The 19,685-nt window shown below is 38.7% G+C and overlaps 1 protein-coding gene across 2 annotated transcripts in view; it reads right to left on the bottom strand.

The window, feature by feature from the left end:
- PLXDC2 (plexin domain containing 2) overlaps positions 1-19,685 on the bottom strand; it is a 425,945-nt gene that overhangs the window by 14,641 nt on the left and 391,619 nt on the right. For both annotated transcript variants that reach the window (XM_059660677.1, XM_059660673.1), the window contains one exon: positions 19,323-19,483. In XM_059660677.1, coding sequence (XP_059516660.1) covers positions 19,323-19,483 — 161 coding nt within the window. The remainder of the gene's footprint in view (positions 1-19,322; positions 19,484-19,685) is intronic.

Genomic DNA, 19,685 nt, shown 5'->3' with positions numbered 1-19,685 from the left:
GTTGGAACTCTGCATTTCAAACAGGGCCCCAGTGCTGCTGCTGCTGCTGGTCCACACTACACACACACTTTGAATAGCAAGGGTGGTGACTGTCTAAGGTCTCTGCAAAGAGGAACGTCTTTAAAAGCGAGTGGAAGAAACGGTATTGAACTCTGACCTTCCTGTGTCTCCCATGGGCCTTCATGGGAACTGAACCCTCCTTGTACAGCTGGATTAACCTTTTCGTGTTTAGCTTTGATAAAGTTTGTTCATGAAAAGGGATTCTTTTTTCTTTTATATAACTCTAAATTCCAACTATCTCTATTCTCCTTATTTTGTGTTGACTATTATTTCAGTTTTAACAAATTACATGTCTGGGTTGCCAGATTTAGCAAAATAGAGAACACCAGTTAAATTTGAATTTCAGGTAAACAGTGACTAATTTTTAAAAACTATAGTTCATCGGACACACTTATACTAAAAAAGTACTCATTTTTAAATTTGAAATTCCAACTTGTCTGGAGTCTTCTATTTTATGTGGCAACCCTCTCCATGCGGAAACACAATGTTGTGGGGCCCTGGCCAGGCAAACTTGCAATCTAATTAAAAGAAACTACTCCTGTTTGTGGTTGTGCCTCTTTGCATCATGGATCATAGGTCACTTTTTCCTTAAAAAGAACCCTCAGATGGACTTGTCGTCTTCTGGGCTGGCCAAGAATTCCAGAAATAACTACCGTGTGAAGAAAGCCCTAGTGTCCTTTCACGCATTTTCTGCTCATCTGAAAGTGGTTGCTCTTCTTCAGGTGGAAGCTGTTTTGTTGTCCTCTTCTTCAGCTTGCGATTACTTGCCATTAGTATGTTGCCTTCATTCTCGAACTGCCCTGTGTATGAGCCTGAAGAATTAGTCAGCATAACCCAGAGCTGGCACATGTCTGAGATGAGAATCGTCCCAGAGCATGTAGAGAACAGCTACACACTAGGATAACAGAGCCATCATATTATTTAAGGGATTTTCTAAAGCGAAAATATTCTTAAAACAAAAATTAAGTGCTTTTCCATTAGCTGTTAAATTAAGTACTTTTTTTTTCATCTGGGAAGAAACATCTTTTAATCATACATTGCAAACATTTAGTGTCCATTAGTTTCTTTCAGAGCCTTTCTTTCAGAGTGCTTCACAGGCCTCACTACCAATAACATCACCGGGGGAGGTTTAAAAATTAAAATAAAAGTACTTAGGTTGAGGCCCATCTCAGCTAACTGATTCAGGATCTCTGGCTGTGGACTATTCAGGTGTATTTTTAAAAATATTCTTCAGGTCAGTCAGGTGCACAGTGAGGGTTCAGAACACTGTCAAACCATATTTCTCTTGGTCCCATGCCCATATCCCAGAGTGTCCCGCTCTGAGCTTTTGCCTGTGACATTCCCATTCATCTGTCCTATAGTTCACTTCATTATGTTTGCCTATCCAAACACTATCCATTTCACATTATTTACAAGAAAGCTTCCCGGATCTTCACATATAGATTAGAAGTCACCTTTCATTCTCCTGAATTGTCTCAGACATTTCGTGGTACCTTTTCCCTCTTATTCTGTGACTTCTTTAGAGCACTTCACTATGCAGCTTACCCTTCATTCTTGACTCAGTCCCTATTTGCTGGCTTGCTATGCTGGTCTATTCCCTTGGGCCTTTTCTATTTCTTTTTCCCTCTTCAATTTGCCTCCTTTCCTGGTTTATAAACACTAAATGTTAACATGTCCTAAGGTTTAGCTACAAACACTAATCTCTCTCTGTCCCTAGCATTCTTTTTTATTTTATTGGGTTTCAATTTGATTATATTCTCACCTTCATCCATTCCTTTTCCCCCGTGCTTTTTTTTTAAGGCACAAATGTGATTTGACCATCAGCTCAAACCAAATCTGCTTAAAATCCACCCCTCATGTTCATTCCTAAACGAACTCTGTCTTCTGACATTTCTAATTCTGTTCCAGGAAACAAATTTCCCAGTTGCTCAGATTTTGTATTTTTCCTTCCTTCTTTCTTCTTCACCTCATGCATTCAATGCAGAGAATCAGGACACCCTCCACACCTTGACCACCAATTAGCTACAGAGTTGTTGGAAGCTGTTTAATTTCTTGGAATCTCAATTGCTGATCTGTAGAACAGCGATAAAATGTCTACATTTACAAACCTCATTGGGAAGTAGGTAAGAATAAAAGATGATTGGTTGTAAGCACTTTCAGACACAAACTTCATGCAAGTGAAAATTGCTAAGTTCTATCTTTTTCATTCATGTGGCTCTTGAATTAGCCCCATTCAATGGATACCCTAATTCAGCTCTCAACTATCAAGTCATACATGGATTATTGATACAGCCTTCTAATTCTGCTCAAGTATTCTTTTACTCTACTAGCTTTCTCCACCCCCTTTCTATTTTCAAATTATATTTGAAAATATACCTGTCAATAGATATTAATATATAGCTGAATAAGTTGATTCCTCTTGTCCTTTCTCGACTTAATGCTTTTCTGAAATCATGTACTTCTCTTCCATGTAAAATGTCATCTCTTCTTCTTTGCTTAGGCAGAGCATAACACTTTTCAAGACTGTTCAAACACTACCTCTTAAACCAAATCCCCCCTGATTAATCTATCTTTCTTAAGAATTTTATGGTATTTAACTGCCCTCTTTATTCAGCATTGCTTATACTTTTGATGTTTGTTTTATTATTCATATGTGGATATTTGGCTTTACAGTTTGTATGTTCTATATGTCCACATATATAATAAACTGGGAAATATGATTACACACAGGGTGACCATATGACATTGTTTTAGAGTGGGAGAACTATGAACAATTGTAATAGACAGCGGATATAAACTGGGACAGTCTAGGCAAACTGGGATTAGATTTACTCTAGTTACACCCCTGTGATATTAATCACATCTACCAAATTGCACTGCATAAATAGGAGCTTTGGTTGTGATTGATTTCCGGTGATACAAGCTGAGAAATTTCCAGTCTTCTTTAGCGTTAGCTCATAATATTATGTTGATACTGCATTTGGCAGTACCTCTTGATTGTTTGAACCACATTGCCACAGTGGTTGTTTTCTACTAAACTAGAATAATAATTTGCTATTAGATAGGCAATTTAATCTGAGGAAAAGTAATTTGCAATGAATTTACAGGCCAGTCTGTTGCTGCACAGTGGCTTGGTTAAAAGACAAGATAATGCTACTCTGGCCATAAATGTTCTAATAAAAGTCTAATGTGAGTTAGTGTGACGGCACGACTGGCTGTATTCCTTAAGAGGTTGTTCTCATAAAGTCCCTTGTATCTGAGCATCTATGTGCTTCTCACATTGTGAGGTCAAACAAAAGCTGGCAAATTAAGCTCTATTTACCCATGACTTAACAATGGTAGTCAACTGTTTTCTGTCCTAAAATGTTGTGTGCTTTAATCCATATTTAATCACAACATTATAGCACAACCCAATAAAATCGTTTATGTCATCAAATTTAAGAGTAGACACTAATCATTTGAAGACTATATCATTGGACACTATATCATTTATTAACTATAAAATCTTTTACTTAAAATACTTTATTATTATACCCACTTTTCACTGAAAAACATTATAGGCAATTGTTATCCTATCTGCTGAGATGAATGAATGAGTATTTATCGTAGGCTTATAAAGGCAGCAAGGCAAGGCATATTTATTTGTCTCTTTATAATTTGGAGGTCAGTCAGAGATAATGATTTATTCCTTTAAGAGGAGATTCATAGAGGAAAGTTAACTGGTTGAATCTCTCCTCTCAGCTCCTCCTGATAAAGATTGGGGATCTACACCCTGCCCTGTCTGGAAAACAAATTTGCACCTCTTTGGAATGTGACTCAACTGCATAATTTATCAGCACAAGAGAGTTTCAAATGAGAAGAAAAAAAGCACTTTGTCCATCAGTAGTGATTATAATATAAAGACACAAAGGACCACAGAGTTAAATAACATAGAAATGTGGTAAATGCCAACTTAAATTTCAGAAAATGTTTGAATACACATTATTTAAAAATTCCCGAAGGCTCCTTGGCAGAGTGTGAAAGAAGGAAATAGTAACAGAAGTGATTTTGAGTGATCAAAATAGTTTAAATCTTAGGAGAGAGAAAGAAAAGGCATGAAGACAGAATGCAAAACACAGAGGACTTTATTTCTAAGTGGAAAATGCCAAGAATGCTTTGCTTCTCCTACTGATATAAAGAAAGCATATGTATTTGACTGTCAACTTCTCTTCTTAGTAAGATTTAAAAAGTTCATTTGTGGAAAGGACTGTGGAAGAAAGGAAAAAGCAGCACTTGGTATCTGGTTCTATGTTATTTTCTTCTGTTTCATGTATCCCCTCATTGGGACAGGTTTGTTTAAAGCACTTTACAATCAGTTCTTTTCTTGATAAAAGCCTTTGTTTTTATGCAGACTTTTTACAAAAGACAAACTGGAGTCTTGCTTGCCATTCTGAGACATGAACATGAAATCTAAAGCGTTAGCCATAATATGAATTTCCTTAAAAGTTGCAAAGTTGGTGCTCCTTCCCAATATTAGGTTATTGCTGCATAAATACTTATACTCTCTGGATAGGAGAATTGTTGTCTTCCCTGCTGTGTGGGTATGCGTTTATTTTTTCACTTTGTGTTACTCAAAAAAGAGATGTCTTCAAAAACTGCAAGCATGTACAGTCATGACTTCTATTTTGCTTTGCTTTTGTTTTGTATCTTTCAACTTTGGGAGAGGGCACAAGAACATCCTACACTTACAGGGACAGAATGAACCTTAAATGCATTAATTACAGCTCAACCTGCTATATAATATATAAATATGCTCTGCGTACTGGCCTGAGTGCCACTTCTGAGTGCCTCTGATTATTAGAAAGTCTTTTTATTGAGCCCATATTCATATCTTCATAGTTTCTCCCCAGAGAACCTTGTGTCCATCCCTCAGATCCATCCAGATCAAGTCAAATACTCAATCATGTGACAGCCAATTAACAACTGGTGAGGAGCTATTTTGCTCCTCCTTTTATACTTATCTGTGCTAGAAATTTCCTTTTCCTTCATCCATTTCCTGCATGGATCAGAGGTCCTTCATATTCTTAATCTCTCTCCTCTGAACACATTTTAGGCTGGCCATGTTCCCCTACAAGCATAGGGTGCAGAATGCACCCTACACTTTGGTGAGATGCCTTCCTGTCTTTCAGGAAACATGTTACACTTTTAACTTGACAGTCAAATACTAAATTATACATTTTGATATTACTTTTCTCACTAAAATTCAATGTTCTTTACTTATCCTCCTCTACATCAAATTTCCTCCATATCAAACTTGTATATATTTGAGATTCAAGTACAATTATAAGCTACTGAATTACATATATTTCAAAGTCAACCTCAAGGGAAATTAGAAAAACTAAGGAAAAATACGTGTGACATAAATTGATATGTAAAACAAAATATATAAAATTAAAATAGGATTACTCCTTATTAGAACCATAGAACTTTACATTGCACTAAGATATTGAAAAACTATCATAAATTTTTCTTTTTATAAAAGAAAAAGTTTTCTTCTTTTAACAGAACAAGTATCATTTCTCCTTCAAAGTCTTTGGCAAAGACAACACTTGGCACAGAGTCAGTGTTCATAAAAAGCTTTTTTGAACAGATGAATGGCTTTTTCATTAAAATATAAATGCTATAATTAGCTGAAAGAGAGAAGGCAGTAATATAACTAATAATTCTGACTAATATAAAAAGGGGTTTTAATTTTGAATCAAAATGATTTTGTTTATATAAGAAAGATTTTATAAAGTCATCACCTCAAGAAAATAGAGCAAACTAATCTTACTCTATTTGCAAAAGTACCTTTGGCTAATCTCTTCTAATAGAATTACAATTAGTGTGAATATTTCTGTCATTTAAAATACATCTCCTTATATTTTTATCCTCTAGATTCTGAATTTTTTTTAACATCTGGACCTAAAATCCAAAATTTTAATCCTCTACCAATCACAAATCACTTTAGTATTATTTATAAAACAAAGCATGTCATAATAATCAACTTATTTTTAGCTGTTTTGTATTTCTGCCAAAAAAATTATTGTATGTGGAATTAGTGGGAAAAATAATCTTATAATTGAATAAATTCATTATTATTGTGGCAATAATTACTGCTAAAATTAAACTTCTATTCCTGTCTCCACAAACAGGATGACTTAAGTATTTATTTTAACAAAGAACAGTTACCAAAGTCACAAGGAAGAAGTTACTCGACAGTTGATATTGTAAGTGGAATAATCTCCTTTTAAAGAGGTAACAGAGGAAAGGATCTGAACACTTAAAACATATAACATGTACTTACAGATGCTCATGTGAATTATAGCTCTGCAAGTTTTTATGTATTTATTCATTTGGATCTTTCATCTACTAACTTCCCTGCAGATATTTCATGTATATGTAAAATTATATATATATGAAATTATATATATATACATATATATATAATTTCATATATATATAATATATATATATATATATATAAATAATTTATTTCATGGCTTTATGCACCATTAAAAATAATAAGTTAGGGAATAGTAATTAAGAAGGATTAGAGCAGAGAACTCAGTGAAGTATTAAAGATTTTATTTAGTAGTTTTAATAGTTGTTCCCAATGAAGGGAAGAAAACATTTCATTAAATTAAAAACAATATTTTAGTTTTAGGAATTTAAATTAAAATATGTTACCTACAAGATGACATTCATAAAAGAAATCATATATATATATATATATATATATATATATATATATATATAATCACCATGAACTTGAACTGATGTATCAAAACATTCAGGGATGTACATGAATTAAATTTAGCATCTTATAAAGAGAGAAAAGAAAACCACAGAAATCCAGTGTCTTAAGAATCAAACCAGTTTCCCCTTTTTTCCCTTATATTTTACTATGTTTCTGTAAAAATGCCATCTAATTAAATAGCTTCTTTAAGGAGAGTGTCAAACTATTTCAGAGTAAGGTTTAGCCTAATCATTCCTTCCTTGTAGTAGTTCATCAAAAGTGAATGTCATCTTTTGCCTCCTTTAAAAAATAAAAATATTACGTTTCAACCAATAAATTTTTCCTTGAGTTTTCTTTAAGACTGAAATAAGACTAAGGAATACTTTAAAGGAAAAGCTTTTTTTTTTTTTTTAATATCTTTATTGACTTCAGAGAGGAAGGAGAGGGATAGAGAGTTAGAAACATCAATGATGAGAGAGAAACATTGGTCAGCTGCCTCCTGCACACTCCCTCCTGGGGAGGTGCCTCCAACCAAGGTATATGCCCTTGACCAGAATCGAACCTGGGACCCTTCAGTCCGCAGGCTGACGCTCTATCCACTGAGCCAAACTGGTTAGGGCAGGGAAAACTCTTATTAAAAAACATGTGACTTCAAGAAAAAAATAAGGATTCGTAGATCTAGGAAACAACTTCTGTATTTACTATAGGTAAGGCAACAGATCTTCTTGACTCCCAAGTGCTAGTCATGTAGCAGCTGCAAAGCAAAATGCCAGACTTTCAGTAAACACTTTTTTCCCCTCCCATCAGGAACCTTGAAGTCTTTGCCTGGCTCCTTTCTGGCTTCTCTCCTGGCAGAACTACTGATTGCCAGGAAAAGCGGAGGCCACGGCTATCTGTCTTTCTTTAATCATATTCTCCATGGGTTCTTGTTCTCCACAAATATGTATTGGGATGGGGAATCCCTTGAGTGGTAAACTGCTCAAAAGACTGCTGTTATGCTATTGCTGTAGCAACAAATCTTGCAGGTCCAGAATAAGCAATTCTGGGTTCAAGTCTCATCTCTGAAACTGGGTGTCACATGACCCAAGCAGAGTTTTAGCCTTTCTGGGTTTCTAATTCTCTATTGGAATCGACTCCAACAAACATATAGAAAGAACACTTCCCACTTAGGTTCCAGGAATGGAGGGCTCTGCTCGTTTGAATTTATCTGGATTTTATAGCATTTAGAACTATACAATAAGTGGGGTGCTTGGAATGCACTAAAGTTACAGAAGAGATAAGAATTGTCTTTCCGAATATTAACTTTGGTAGAAGAGTGGGAGGGATTTTTTAAAATATCAAATAAATGTGTCTATATTATAGAGTAATGCAAAATTCACACAAGTTTTTAAGATAAAATATAAAATTCCAAGGAATGTATCTGTGGTAGATACTTGGAGAATTCATAAACTTTATTGAAGAAAAGTCGCAGAATCCCTGGGTTGCATGGATGCTGAGCTTTCTTTTTGCTTTAATATCCTATGATTTTGCTGATAGAAAATACTGGGCAATTGTACCAAAGGACAGATATTTTGGTCCCCTGGCAATAGCAAGAATTTTAAAGCATAGTATAAACAATGACTGGTATTTAGACATTTATGTACAGGTTTTATTGCTAAAACCATTGTGCAATTTTTAATTCAAATCAGCACACACAATTTAAGAATAGTAAAACTGTTTTGTCCTTCAGGAAAAGTAACTGTTTTGGAGAGTGGTCATTTATATTTTATTTACTTTTTAAATAAATATATATCCAGAACTCTATAAAAAATCCTAAAGATGAAATGATAATAATAACAGCAATAATTGTAATCTCTCTTATTACCAAACTAGTGGCCTGGTGCATGAAATTTGTGCACTGGGGTGGGGGGGTTGTCCCTCAGTCCGGCCTGCACCCTCTCCAATTTGGAACCCCTTGGGGGATGTCTGACTGCTGGTTTAGGCCTGATCCCTGGGACATCCCTCTTGCAATCTGGGACCTCTGGCTCCTAACTGCTCACCTGCCTGCCTGCCTGATCACCTCTAACCCCTATGCTTGCCAGCCTGCTCACCCCCAACTGCCCTCTCTGACAGCCTTCTTGCCCCCAAATGCCCTCCTTGCTGGCCTGATCACCCCAACTGCCCCTCCTGCCAGCCTGATCACCCCCAACTACCCTCCCCGGCCTGATCACCCCTAACTGCTCTCCCCTGCTGGCCTGATCACCCCCACTGCTCCCCACTGCTGGCCTGCTTGCCCCCAACTGCCCCCCCAACCGACCTGATCACCCCCAACTGCCCTCCCTCCTGGCCTGATCACCCCTAACTACCTCTGCCTCAGCCCTGCCACCATGTCTTCGTCTGGAAGGACGTCTGGAAGATCTCCCAATCTAATTAGCATATTGCCAAGTTTAGGCACAAATGCCATCACAGACTCTTATATCCTTGGTTATTTGAGTAATAATATCTTATTGCTCAAAAAAGATAACTGTTTTTCTTCAAGCATTTTATGAAGACTGCTTCTTTTATAAAACTAAACATTCAACTACTAATCCATACCTAGATTAATATAGTTATCATCTGTCTTCACCTACTAGGATGCAAGCTCCATGAGGCCAAGGATTGCCTCCTTTCTATTTTTATTGGCCTCTGTACCTTGGGTAACTGGCTACATAATAGGAATTCAACAAATTTGAATACTTGAATGAATAATTAATTGGTCAGTATATAAGATAGCTTTGTCAGCCATCTCTTTCCTCATGCTTCTAATAGCCTCTTTTCCCCGTGCTGAAAATCACTTGGTTTTCCACTTTTAAATGAATTTGGCAAGGTTTAACCAAGGAGGTAAAATATCTGTACTTGGAAAACTATAGGACATTGCAAAAAAAAAAAATAGAGGAAAATACAAATGGAAGCATATACCATGTTCATGGATTGGAAAAAATTAACATGATTAAAATGTCTGTAACAGATTGACATACCTTTATGTCAGGTGGGGGGTTGAGAAGAGATGAACCAAATAACTTATATACTTACTAGAGGCCCGCTGTATGGAATTTGTGTACAGGTAGGGTCCCTAGGTCTGGCTGGTGATCAGGGCCAATTTGTGGGGTGACTGGTGGGGTGATTGGGGGCCCCCCGCTGACACTTGCCTTGGCTGGCCTGGTGTTGCCCACTTGCTGGCCCTGCCTCCTGCTGCCCGCCACCCCCACCACCATTGCCAGTCGGCCTCCCTCTGAGGGGTGATGTGGGGCAATGAGGGGGGCCACCGATGGCACCCACCATGGCTGGCCTGGGGTCTGTGATCTGGGGGCAGCTCGTGCATTGATCATCTGCCCCCTGGTGGTCAGTGTGCATCATAGCAACTGGTCGTTCTGCCTTTCGGTCAATTTGCACATTAGGCTTTTATTATGTAGGATATGCATAGTCCATAGACATGGGCAATAGATAGTGAAGACCTAGGGGGTTGGGTAGGGGCTGGAAAGAGGAGGATAAAAGAGAGGGTAAATGGAGATATCTGTAATACTATCATTAATAAAAATGTATTTTAAAAAATATATGGAGTAAATAAGAATTTCTAATCTTCTCTTCTCTACAAGGTTTCCTTTATAAACCATCATTGTCCAATAGAAATACATTGTGAGCCACATACATAATTTTATGTGTCTAGCTTCCAGATATAAAAGTGAAATTAATTTTAGTAATATATTTTACTTAACCCAATGTACCCAAATTATTTTCATTTCAACATGCAATTACTATAAAAATTAGTGGGATATTATATATTCTTTTTTATTCAAACTTTGAATTCTTGCATGTATTTTACATGGGTCTCATTCAAGTCTTGCTACATTTCAAGTGCTAAATAGCTACATAGGGGTAGTGGCTACCGCATTGACAACAGAGCTCTATAGCCTGTATTTTCTCCAATCCTGAGGGTAAGAATTACAATCTATGTAAAGGCAAGCTCCATTGCCATTGAAATCACAGTGCCTTCCTCAGACATGAGAGGCAGTGTTCCTATCATGTTTGCTTTATTCTCTACTATCTTTAAACAAGTTCTTAGAACTGATTCCTTTTTCTCTGAGGGTGCTTCCAGTACTATTTTGCAGCCACTGCAGCAAGATGAGAATTCTTAATTTTTACTTTTATGTTATTCAAAACAACAACAAAACCCGCCAATATTTTATTCATAGCATCTATTTTTTTAAGGTATTGATCATCTTGATCATTAGGGTCATAGACATTTCTCTTCTTTTACATTAATACTAGGGGTCCGGTGCACGAAATTCGTGCACTGGGAGTGTGTGTGGGGGGGGAGTGTCCCTCAGCCCAGCCTGCCCCCTCTCACATACTGGGAGCCCTCAGGCGTTGACCCCCATCATCCTCCAATCGCAGGATCGGCCCTTTGCCCAGGCCTGACGCCTCTGCCTGAGGCGTCCAGCCCGGGCAGCGGGGACCCGCAGCTGCAGCGGCCCCACGATCGTGGGCTTCTCTTTAGGCCCAGGCAAGGGACCCCTAGCTCCTGGGACTGCCAGCTTCGACCGTGCCCAGCTCCCATCACTGGCTCCACCCCTACTTCCTGCTATCACTGGCCAGGGCGGAAAAGGCACCTGATTCTCCGATCATGGCTGGGGGGCAGGGCAAAGGCGGCCCCAGGGCCGCCTTTGCCCTGCCCCCCAGCTCTTAGCTCCCGCTTGGGTTTTCGATCACTGTCAGTGGCAGGGGGCTTCTTCCTGCTTTCCCTTTCGCCTCCCTGCATTGTGCCTACATATGCAAATTAACCGCCATCTTGTCGGCAGTTAACTGCCAATCTTAGTTGGCAGTTAATTTGCATATAGCCCTGATTAGCCAATAAAAAGGGTAGCTCGTACGCCAATTACCATTTTTCTCTTTTATTAGTGTTGACTAGAGGCCCGACGCATGAAGATTTGTGCAAGAATGGGCCTTCCTTCCCCTGGCTACCTGCACCACCTTTGCTCCAGGCAGAGCCGCCTTTCTGCCTTCGCTCCAGCATGGGGCTGCCTTTCTGCTTTCCTACACTGCCCAGAGGCCTGGAGCAGCTGGGGCGGTGCAGAATGCCTGTGTCGTCTCCATGGTGACGACGCAAGCATCCTGCCCTGCTCCTGGCCGCTCAGCGCCTGCATATGCAAATGAACCCGCCATCTTTCTTGGGTTAATTGCATACTCATTCCTGATTGGCTGGTGGGCGTCAAGAAAGTATGGTCAATTTGCATCTTTCTCTTTTATTAGTGTAGACTAGAGTCTGGTGGCTGCTGGCCAGGGCCAGGGCCTTTCTTCATTCCGTGCCGACGCCTGGTGGTCAGCGCACGTCATAACGAGTGGTAAAACTCCCAGTTGGTCAAACTCCCGAGGGGACAATTTGCATATTAGCCTTTTATTATATAGGGTTTCACAATCAAATCTGTACATAAATGTTTAAAGACCAGCTATTATTTAAAATACTAAGAAAAGTCAAGGGCAGTGTTGAAAATAAATTCTTTTCTAATTTTGCTTGTCTAAATTATTTTGTTTATAGTTCACATAGAATACTTCCACGGGATTTTTTTTATATGATTATTGCTTTTTAATATTATTTTCTTTACCTTCATTTAGGCTACATTTTATGTATATTATTTAAAAAATCTTAGTGTTATGCAACACTAAAATTTATTATAAATCATAGAATGTTCATCAAACATAATGTAGAACCTAAGGCATATTTAATTCTTCTAAAAAATTAAAGACAGAGTGTCATCAAAATCTATTAAAAATTAAGGGAGACATGCTTATTTGAATGTTTCCTATTTTGTTTCAAGATAATAAACTTAAAAAAAGATTTTAAAGCATGTTAGTTGCTCTTGCATAACAGAGTAAATTTGGGTCAAAATCAAATGTCTTTTTAAAAAATTACTGAGAAAAGCCAGACATAAACATGAAATGAAAACCATTTATTAAAATGTCCAAAAAATGCTCAATGTAAGATCTGAAGTGGATGATGGAGGAATACAGAAGATAAGTTCATGAAATAGACTGTTATGCCAGATAAAGACTGAATGTCTTAGGAAAATGGAGCTCTTGTACCTTATCATGTACATAAATACACGGCATATAAATAATTAATTCAGTTATTGTTTAATATAAAATATATCGGGTGATGATTTGCTTTATTATCAAGGCTTCCTCATCCTCATCTACTTTTCTCTTGGTTTTTATTTATTTTATTGCATTTAGTCATGTTTACTTAGAACTCAATATAAGAATGTATTCCTAGATTAGATTTTTAATTCTCACTTTATCCCATTGCCTATCTACAAACAAGAAGTTTAAAAGCTGAAGGCCATGTAAACACTTCACCTGAGGAAAAGTATTGTATCCACAAAATATATAATAATTGGTCCAAATTTTCTGCAAGAACAAAACATAAATAATGGCCACTGTCTTTAGCATCACTATAAATAAACACTAATGACAGTAGCTATGTAAATTGGTGTACACATTTTGGCAACATTAATTAAGTACATTTAAACTCTTTATTTCCTTTTATTCTATTTTTGGGAATCTATTCTAAGTACACAATGTATGCCCACAGGTATACATCTTCCTGTATTTCTACATACAGTGAGGCAACATGGCCCAGTGGTTAAGGATATGGTCTCCTGAGGGCCTTGCCTCAAATTCTGACTCCACCACTGCCTAACTGCATGATGTGGAGCAAGTTACTTAAATTCTGTGCCTCAGTTTCCTCATATACGACAGGGAGATCATCTTAGTGCCTCACAGTCTTTGTGATGATTAACTGAGTTAATAAGTATAAATCACTTCCACTAGTGCATTTAATAAAATTACAGTTACCGTTATTATGTTCATGATGGGGCTTATGATAGCAAAGAGTGAGAAGAGCTCCATGCTCCACAGTACTAAATTGGTTGCATGAACTCTTCTTACATGCATTGGAAGATAAAGTCATTAAATTGTATCAGAGTATACACAGTGTTTAGCACAAGAACTAATTCCTGCAAGTGTTCAGTACAGTTTGTATTTCATTGTGAACTACACAAGATACAGATTGGATCACATCTAATATCACTGAAATTGGGGTGTCTCTTATGGTCATAGTGTAATGGATACTGTGTGATGCATATTGCATTTGATGTATCTGTGGTAGGCAAAATAACGGCTTCTCCAAAATGCACGCGTCATAATTGCCCAGATCTGCCAGTGGTACCTCATATGGCAAAAAGAAGACTTTGTAGCTGTGTTTACATTAAGGACCTTGGGGTAGGGAGATTATCCTAGATTATCCATGTGGGCCCAAGGCAATCACAAGGGGCTTTATAAGAAGAAGGCAGGGTTCCGAGTTAGCAGTAAAAAATGTGATGACAGAGCAGACGTTGGAATGATGCAAAGGGGCCAGGAGCCAAGAGATGTGTGCAGCCTCTAGCAGCTGAAGCCTGAAGCCTCTGGAAGGAACCAGCCCTGCTGACACCTCTCACTTTGTTTGACTCAGTGGAATTGTTGTAGACTCTAACTTCCAGAGCTGTAAGGTAATAATTATGTACTGCTTTAAGCTACTAGCAGCAACAGGAAACTAATACACATCTTAAATTGGCTGAAATAAGCTTCTCTCTTACTTAACAGGCCATGTTAAGCCCTCAGTGCTTTCTGAATTGCCACTTAGCATAAAAGGCAATCAATGCAGAGCTACGGAGTGAATGCTGAATGAAATAGTATACAGCCATTATAAAGATGTTTACAAAGAGCTAGTAAAACAGGAAAATGTTATTTGATAAGGAAAGAATGTCAATTTGCCTTTCAGTGACATCACAGTTATATTAAATGGGCAAATATCAAATTATGCATATAAGAACTCCAAAAGAAAACAAATTAAAATAGTAAGAGTGATTGTTCCTGCATGTTGGGACTGTAAATGGCTCTTTTTTTCTTCTTTTTACATTTCTGAAAATTTTCTATAATGAACAGGTATTGTTTTCATAATGCAAAAAAGTACATGAATTTTATTTAAAATTTAGATGTATAATATGGGATAAAAAAGCAATTTATACAATATTGGTGCATTCCATCTCTTTATGCACAAATAACTCTCATTTAATTGGTAATTCAGTCCGACCAGTGTGGCTCAGTGGTTGAGCATTGAGCCATGAACCAGAAGGTCATGGGTTGTGGGCTGGATCCCCAGTGTAGGGCATGCAGGAGGCATCTGATTAATTATTCTCTCTCATCATTGATGTTCCTATCTCTCTCTCCCTCTCCCTTCTTCTCTGAAATCAATAAAAATATCTTAAAAAATAACTGGTTATTCAAAGCCTTCAAATTCATAGATCTGTTATTTCACTAACTATGCAGTCATCATGAACCTGTATTTTGTTTTGCAAACCTGGGTCAGCTTGAATAATAGTAAAGTTATAATTATCACCTTCAAAAATCACCCACTGAGCAGCCCCTGTGAACTGCATGAGGACAGCAGGGTGTCAGAGGTAATGATTTACGTAGACACTGATAGTTGACTCAGTTGGAAGGAAAAAAGGCTAAGAGGGGAAAAGCTGGGAACCTGCAGAATGACTCTGCTTCACTTGAGTGTGAAAAGACCAGACAGTCTTCCCAGAGCTATGGCTCTTTGACGGGGAAGTCTTCTGCCACTCAGAGCCGTGGTCTCTTCTTTTGTGTTATGAGGGAAGAGGAACAAATTATCTCTATTTGTCCTTCTAGCTCTAACCATTCTATAAATACACGCATGTGTAAGTATTCACACAAACACATGGACATCTAGGCTCTGATTATAAAACAATAAGACTGATTAAAAAAGGCAAATGCCAGAAAAATGCTTTCACTATTCTATGGTCTCATTTTTTATTCATGCAGGGCTGCTGTGTAAAGTGGGTCTTTTTCACTGTGCAATTTTCCGCTCGTACCGTCACCATCAGATATTTCACAGTATCTTCCTTTTTACGATGTCAGAAATACCCTGCACAGTGTATTAAAAGGCTTTAACATCTGAGGGGTTACAGCAGCAGCCTGTTGTCTGGTTAGTTGCTGAAGCTTTACAGCTTGTCACTTGTCAGCTCTCTGAGGCATGCATTCATGACCTCAGGGAAGCTTTCTACTTCCTTCTGTGAAAATCCAGTACATTAACAACACTTAACAGCTTTCCAACTAAGTGCAGTGCCTGATAATTTCTCCGTTCTTATGATTTTAAACAAGATGCTAGTTCTAGAATACGTCATATGTAAATTTTTAGTGTAATCTTGAAATGCCCTAGTATATGTTTTCCCCAGGAATATTAATGGGATACCTCTTATTTGAAAGAAACTTAAGTGATTTACTCCAAATCCTACAGAACTTAGAAGTCTGTAGGGTGCAATAAATCATGTGCATACTTTACTTTAATACAGAACAGAAAAGTAAACGCAGGAGAAAGATACAATCATATTACAATGGACAGAATCTCAGAGGAGAAATAGATTATGTCCAGCTGTCCAGAAAGAGAGATGGTTCAGGGAAGCATACAGGGTACATGGCATTGGAGACTGTTTGGATCTTAAATTCAAGAACTGAGGTGGAAGTGGGGGGCTTTCTTGGTAGAGGAAACAGAATAAGCAATGCCTTGGTGGCAGGGAAAATTTGGGGTGTGCAAGGAGAAGAGCAAAGAGTGAAATCTGATGGCACTCTCAACTTGAAGTTGGGGAGCCATGGGTTACAGACTGAAAAGATGGGCAAGATCCAGTTCTCCAAGGCCTTAAATGCCGACCTAAAGAAGCTGCACTTGGTTCTATAGACAGTAGAGAGCCATATAGGGCTTCTGAGCAATTATTTAATTGTATTTTCATTCACCTCTCTTTTTTAAAGGAAACAAAGGTAATTTTGACTCTGTACTTTTAAAAGAATTATAATTTCTTATTCAACAAGTGAACAAAATTCTAGGGAACCTTTCTGTTTATCAGTCTATGAATTAAAAAATATTTAAACTTGACATGTTTGAAACTCTGAAGGGAAAGATTTCCTTTATTGCTCTAGTATTTATTTGGTGTTGGAAGAGCAGTGAGGCTATTAAGATGTTAGAATGAAAGCTGCACATAGAGGGGGCTAGGTAAGCTCACTCATCTGGAAGATAGAAGGTGACTTGGTCACCCTGACTTTATCCTATGGGCTCCAGCCTTCCCAGTTCAGGCCTCTGGCCAATAGGATTTGGTTGTGGCCCTTTATACTCAGACCACGGTCCTTCACCTGAATGATCCAGGGCACTGGTTCCAAATCTATATTCCATGCATAGGAACACAACACTGATTCACCATGGTGCTATATTTTGTGTTTGTACGAGTGTGTGTGTGTGTGTGTGTGTGCGTGCGCACACATGCACACACACATACACATCTATACCCTATATAATAAAAGCCTAATAGAAAATTGTTCCCTTGACCGGGAGTTTGACCAGGAGTTTGACTGCTTGCTATGATGTGTGTTGACTACCAGGGGGAAGCGTGGAACATGATGGGCATTGGCGACATGCTGTGACCTCTCATTGGCTACCTGGGGGCGGGGGTGATGGGGACAGAGGTACGGTGAGAATGTGGGGTGTCCACTGAGCTCACTCTCACTTCCCCTGTTACCCTCCCCTGGGATGTCAGGGCTTACATGCCAGGAAAGCTCCTGTGCTCAGGTGCCAGGCACCAATGAGGAGCACGCCCGGTACCCACGTGGCCTCTTCTGGGTGAGCTGGGCCATAACTGCTGGGGCCTCAGGAGCCGGTCGGGATCCCCGTGGGTTCGCACAGGAGCCAGTCTGCGAGGCTGACCAGGAGAGAGTGTGCTGCCTGCCCAACTTCCGTGCTATGGCACTGGGTAGCCAAGAGGCCCATGCTGTGCCCCGGAACATAGCATCCAGCCGTGCTCACCACATCTCCGTGTGGGGACTCGGGCGCTGTAACTCAGGTGGCAGGGCGCGCGGGGGCTTGGGGGCCCAGGTGCTGCCCAGGGCCCAGAGGGTATCTGGGACTTGCCCTTCCACACCAGATGCTCATGCTTCAATTGCCAGCCAGGCCTAGGGACTGCACCTGTGCATGAATTTCATGCACCGGGCCTCTAGTCTATGTATATAAAAGGCTAATATGCTAAGTGTCTGTCCAGGTAATGACATCACATAGCAATGCCCAGTTCCCTCTCCCTAGCGACTAGAAACTCCTTGCAGTTTCTTCAGTCCAGGAACATGACTTGCTTTATAGCCAGGTGGAAACATTTTACACTTTAACCAAGTGTCTGTGAAGCATTTTCCTATGCCTCATCTATTTTTATCCTCACAGAGCAGAAGTCCTGGAGTAGGTAGATAGGAGACTTGGTCGAATCCTATTTTCTTTTCATTAGCCAGAAAACGTAGATTTAGAAAGCTTAGAAACTTGACCTGACTGAAAAGAAGTAAGAAATGGTGGACCTTGAAAATGACTTTAGGTTTTCTCACTGTGCAGAATACAGTCAAACACTGCTGCAGCTAAATATTTTACCCCTTGTTCTCCCTGCGTGATCTACAATAATAATCTGCTTTGTGTTGATATTTACTGCTGTGTTGCTGACAATTACACGAAAGAGAAGTTGGGGTGCTTCACTGGGCTGGAAAAAGCTTAGCTAAATCAGAAAGCAGGTCTAATTAAGCAAGTTCATTCTATATCTGTAAAAGGCTAGGTTGACTCATGCATGTGCAATATATATAAAGCTCTCGCTGGTGCCATTCACATGTGTGTGTTTCGATCTGTCATTGTCAATCGTGAATTTGGTTGACACTTCTATTATAGAGAAAGGGCGAATAGAGATATTAAAATATTTCTTCTAATTAATTTCCTTTCAATGTGCACAAATTCGTGCACCGGGCCACTAGTATAAATATAAAAATGTACATCATTACACAAAGTTGTGATAGCCCATACCATTATATTATTGTTATATCTGTTATAATATAAAGCTATTATTTTTCCGGAACAGTTTGTGAACATTTTGAGAGCAGGCCCACCCGATAGTAACTTGCATGCTGCCAGAACTTAATTAGCATTTATTGATTAACTGACTTAAGAAAAGCTCTTTAGCCTCCAGCATATGCTGCATTTCCTTCTAGAATCAGGAGAAAAGCTGGTTAACATATTGGGTATAAAAGGACAAAACTGTACGGTTTCCATTTTCCTTTAGATCTGTGAAAAGCAAGATAGGTTATTTCTTTAAAAACTCCTGAGATGAGATAACTGAACTCATCACATGAAAGCAATCTATCAATGTGTGTGTGTGTGTGTGTGTGTGTGTGTGTGTGTGTGTGTGTGTGAGAGAGAGAGAGAGAGAGAGAGAGAGAGAGAGAGAGAGAGAGAGAGAATCAGCCAGCTCCCAACTGCAAAATGGAGAAATAATGTGCAAAATATTAAATACAGGTGATGTTAGCAAGTGGAGAGAGTTTGTAAATTAGCATGGTTGTATGTGTAATACTTGCAACTTACCTCAATAAAGAAGATGCTGGCTGCTGATGTTGGATGGTGATACATGTAGACTGTCACAAGAATGGCTGCTGCGATAATGAGGACCAGGATGAGGATTCCAACAATGAGGCCAGCATGCAGGGCTCCCCCTTTCTTCTCGGCTGCACTGTCATCTGTGGAGGCTGAGAGAACAACACAGCTGTCAGGACATTCAGGTGTGTACTCTTAAGTGTGAATTTTCATTAGAAGGAATATTTAGATTTTAAGTAAAGTACTGTTGGATATTTTTATTTTTCTTCCTGTGCAACTTTTCTTTTCCTTAACACCCATTTTAGAAGTTAGATGCTCTTTATTTGGGCAATAAAAAAATCCATACTATTAGTG

This window comes from Myotis daubentonii, chromosome 1, assembly GCF_963259705.1.
Source record: "Myotis daubentonii chromosome 1, mMyoDau2.1, whole genome shotgun sequence".
In the NCBI taxonomy this organism is placed as follows: Eukaryota; Metazoa; Chordata; class Mammalia; order Chiroptera; family Vespertilionidae; genus Myotis; species Myotis daubentonii.
Note: the sequence above shows the minus strand (reverse complement) of the source record. Positions and strands in the feature narration are given on the sequence as shown.